The 4,350-nt window shown below is 36.1% G+C and overlaps 1 protein-coding gene across 1 annotated transcript; it reads left to right on the top strand.

Annotated features, from left to right (window-relative positions):
* Positions 1-514: 514 nt before the first annotated feature.
* Positions 515-3,465, top strand: LOC107431525 (G2/mitotic-specific cyclin S13-7). The gene is made up of 9 exons (XM_016042466.4): positions 515-687; positions 1,234-1,393; positions 1,536-1,596; positions 1,684-1,959; positions 2,068-2,199; positions 2,309-2,557; positions 2,667-2,828; positions 2,927-3,105; positions 3,253-3,465. Exons 1-9 carry the CDS (start codon positions 651-653, stop codon positions 3,392-3,394), a joined length of 1,398 nt encoding a protein of 465 aa, XP_015897952.3. The 5' UTR covers positions 515-650; the 3' UTR covers positions 3,395-3,465.
* The last annotated feature ends 885 nt before the right edge of the window (positions 3,466-4,350 follow it).

The following is a 4,350-nucleotide window of genomic DNA, read 5'->3' as shown; positions in this document are numbered from 1 at the left end:
AGTTAGGTATATTTCTCATGCTACCATAAAAAAAACAAAAAGCTATCATTAACTTGCTTAATCTCTCAAGGGAAAAAAAAATTACTGTAACCAGTTTATTGTGTATAATAAAAATAATAAAACAATTTTGTTGTGCTTGGTAAATGATAAATTCTCCTTAAAAAAATAAATGAGAAATATTGGTACTAGAAGTAGCCATTTCTTATTTATACAGATTTTACCAAAAAATGAAAAAAAAATCTTATTTATACAGAGCGTGCTTCACTACGTGTCATTCTGAAATATAGTTGCACAATATGTTGCATGGGACCATAAGTGGCGTTAGCTGGCACCTTTATAGTGCCTTATTTTAACAGAACGGTAACTTTTTGGCCCCCAACGGCTACAATTTTTCAAGAACATTAGCACCGTTGGATTGAGTGCAGATCCAACAATCAGAAATTCAAAAAAATATGACCGTTGGAGCGAAGCGTCGGATCCCAAGCTTCAAAAAGGAGTAAGGTCTCTCCAAACCCATTCTTGTTCTTATGCACTGCAGCCTAAGAGAGCTTGGGAGAGAGAGAAGAGAGAGATCTGGAGAGGGGGGAGGATTGGATTTTTAGGGTGTAGCAGTTGTTGTTAGACTAGTACTAGCCGATTGCGGATTAGAAATGGCGTCGAGAGCAGTTGTTCCACAACAAGGCAGAGGTATTACTATCGATTCTTTATTCTTTATGCCTTCGTCTTCTTGGTTTTCGTTGAAGATCGGTTTTTATGAGATCTAAGTTTTGGGGTTTAATAATCGGTGATTTGTTTTACTGAGTACACATTTTTCCGACTGATGTATACTGCAATTGCATACACATATGTACAACCAAATCGATGACTTCAATATTGGTTGTTCTTCTTGATGCTTTTTTTTTGTACTTTTTTTTTTTGTTTCTGTTTTCTCTTTTGGGTGATGTACATCTTTATTTATCTTCTTCATCCGAAGTGTTTGGTTCTTGAAGAAAAGAAATTCAATGTTTGTTTGTTTGTTTTTTGGGTCTGCCCAGAAACGGTGAAAAACAACCATGGACATGTTTTTATATGGTTTATCAATTGTTTCATATTTAGTTTGTTTGCTAATCCTTATTAAGACAAGACACTTTGGATGGGGAGGATGAATTGTCCAGAAAGTCAATGGCGATTTTCTTCTTTTTTTTTTTTTTTTTTTTTTTTGTTTGGTGATGATGATGTGATGTAATAAAATAGGCGAGGCAGTGGTAGGAGTCGGAGGAGGGGCAGCTAAGGCGGTAAGTAAGAAGAATGGTGCGGGGGATGGGAGAAATCGTAAGGCACTAGGAGATATTGGGAATCTGGTAACTGTTCGAGGAGTTGATACTAAGCCTAATCCTAATCGCCCCATCACAAGGTAAATCCTTAATAATAATAATAATAATAATAATAATAATCTGTGTCTTATTATGCCTGCTGTGCTGTTTGGCAATTTCGGTGGGGATTGTCTCTCTTTGTTGCTTATTAATTATTCTTTTTTTTTTTTGGGTGTCGGTTAGGAGTTTCTGTGCGCAACTGCTTGCTAATGCACAAGCTGCAGCCGCTGCTGAGAACAACAAGGTACCTTTGCATTTCAAATGTTTCTTCTTATTAAATTTGGGTCATTAATCGTTTCTGATTTTTGCCCTCTCTTCCAAATTTGTACAGAAACAAGTCTGTGTTAAAGTGGATGGAGCTCCTCCCGTTCTTGAAGCAGTGGCGGCGGCTAAAAGAAATGGGGTGGTACCAAAGGCAGCGGTTCAGAAAAAGGCTACTGTGAAGCCCAAGAAGCCCCAAGAAGTTATCGAGATAAACTCGGATACAGATGAAGACGACGTCGTCAACAAGCAAGAGAAGCCTGTTGTAAACAGAAAGAAGGATGGAGAAGGGCCTTCCAAGAAGAAGGCACCAACTCTTACTTCAGTCCTTACGGTTAGAAGCAAGGTATATATATGCTACGCTTTTTCTTTGGTATTCTTCTTTTTTTATTTTTTTTCCATGTTAGTCCATGTCCCTGAATTATTTTATGCAATTTGATCCACATTTTGGCAGGCTGCTTGCGGTTTGGCTAACAAACATCCCAAGAAGGAGCAGATTGTTGATATTGATGCAGCAGATGCTGGCAACGAGTTGGCTGCCGTTGAATACATTGAAGATATGTACAAGTATTTCAAGTCAGTTGAGGTACATTACTACTTTATCTTAGTTTCTTACTCCATCATCTCATTATTCTTGTTGCCTGAATTTCTCTGATATTTTTTTTGTTAATTCTCCCGTGAATATGGTGATTCAGAATGAGAACCGCCCTCATAATTATATGGACTCCCAGCCTGAGATTAATGAACAAATGAGAGCTATTTTGGTGGATTGGTTGATAGATGTCCATAGGAAATTTGAACTTTCCCCTGAAACTTTTTACCTCACCGTCAATATTATTGATCGGTTCCTTGCGGTGAAGACTGTGCCAAGAAGAGAATTGCAGTTGGTGGGCATCAGTGCCATGCTAACGGCCTCAAAATATGAAGAAATTTGGGCTCCTGAGGTTTTACTTTTGCTCTCAGAACATTTATGATTTTTCTTTTTTTTCTTTTGTCTTTTTCTTTTTATGTCAGTTACGAACAGAGGTTTGAAGCGGTTTGTTGGTTTTGCAGGTGAACGACTTTGTATGCCTTTCAGACAGAGCTTACACTCACCAACAGATTCTAGTGATGGAGAAAACTATACTGGGGAAGTTGGAATGGACTCTGACTGTTCCTACCCCTTATGTATTTCTCGTTCGTTTCATCAAGGCATCAACTCCGGAGGACCAACAAGTAAGCAGCACTTCGTTCTAATTTAAACATACTCTTTTTCTGTTCTGGGTCTATTTTGTTTTTGAGATTCATAAACACATTGTATTGAAAATACGCAGGTGAAAAATATGGTCTTCTTTCTGGCAGAATTGGGCATGATGCATTACGCAACCATTATGTATTGCCCTTCAATGATTGCTGCCTCGGCAGTCTACGCGGCTCGATGCACCCTAAACAAGACTCCTACTTGGAATGACACACTCAAGCTTCATACTGGTTTTTCCGAATCACAGCTAATGTAAGAAGGGGAATCAATGCCTTTATTATTGTTATTGTTATTATTATTATTATTATTTTCCCTCTCTCTGCGTGTGTCTTTTTTTGTCGGTAAAAGTGAATATATAGCTCTAATTATAAAAAGGGCGTGGCTTGTTTTGTTAAACAGAGATTGTGGAAAACTACTTGTAAGCTTGCATTCAAATGCTGCGAGGAGTAAGCTTCAGGGAGTTTTCAGGAAGTACTCTGTTTCAGAGCGAGGAGCTGTGGCGCTGCTTCCACCGGCAAAAACTCTCTTGCCCCATGTTTAGTTTAAGTTTTGTTTTGTTTGATGACATTGCAAATTGAAATATTGTTCACATTTCTCATGATCACGTTTCTATTGTGGTAGTAATTTTTTTTTTTTTCTATTCTTGGAAATTTGTTATTTGCTAATTCAAAATGAAAATTCTTTGCAACGAAACAGAAAAAATTTAAAGATTCCTAGCGATAAAGAAATTACGGAAATTAATAAATTAATAAATTAAACTAAAACTTCCTAAAAACTTAATAAAACTAAAATAATAAGGACTCAAATAAAAGTCTATTTTCAGCCTCATATCAAATCAAAATTTGGGCCTTAAAATCCCTCATAAGTTTTCAAACATTAATTGTTTTCCCCCTGGCTTAGAAAAACTTGACCCTGGCAAGTTGATAGAATTAAGAACCGATGATTCAATCAATCTTCTTGGTAGGAATTTGAATGGTTAAGAATTTCTATGATTGAACATGAAAAGACTCCCACAATGAAGCACTATCTATCAATTCACGCTACCTTATACAAATGTGGATGTGGTTCGCTAGAAGGTTATACTCCTAGTATTTGAAAAATAAATGTAAAAATAAATGTACAGCTTCAATCTTCTTGCTCATCTTTAGAATTGAAAAGATGCATGTGACAAATGCATAAATTAAAGCATCTACTTAATCTTTTTCTCCCAAATCAAAGTTCTTTTCGTCTTCTTTCTTTTTTTATCTGATTTTTCTTTATGTTCCCTAGGACAATTATATACCATAAGACCAGGTTGTGCACACTAGAAACATTTGTGATTTTCTCTAAAATCTGCAGTATATATAATAAGTAGATACATTGGACTTTGTAAGCTAATTAGATGTTTAATTTGCTTCTTCTTCTTTTTTTTTTTTTTTTTTTTTTGGTTGGTTGTGAAAGAAATCTGCATTAGATTTCTTGAAACTTCAAAAGTACTCTTTGAAATCCAAGGAAACT

This window comes from Ziziphus jujuba, chromosome 11 (assembly GCF_031755915.1).
Source record: "Ziziphus jujuba cultivar Dongzao chromosome 11, ASM3175591v1".
Taxonomy (NCBI): Eukaryota; Viridiplantae; Streptophyta; class Magnoliopsida; order Rosales; family Rhamnaceae; genus Ziziphus; species Ziziphus jujuba.
This window is presented reverse-complemented; position numbering and strand designations above follow the sequence as displayed.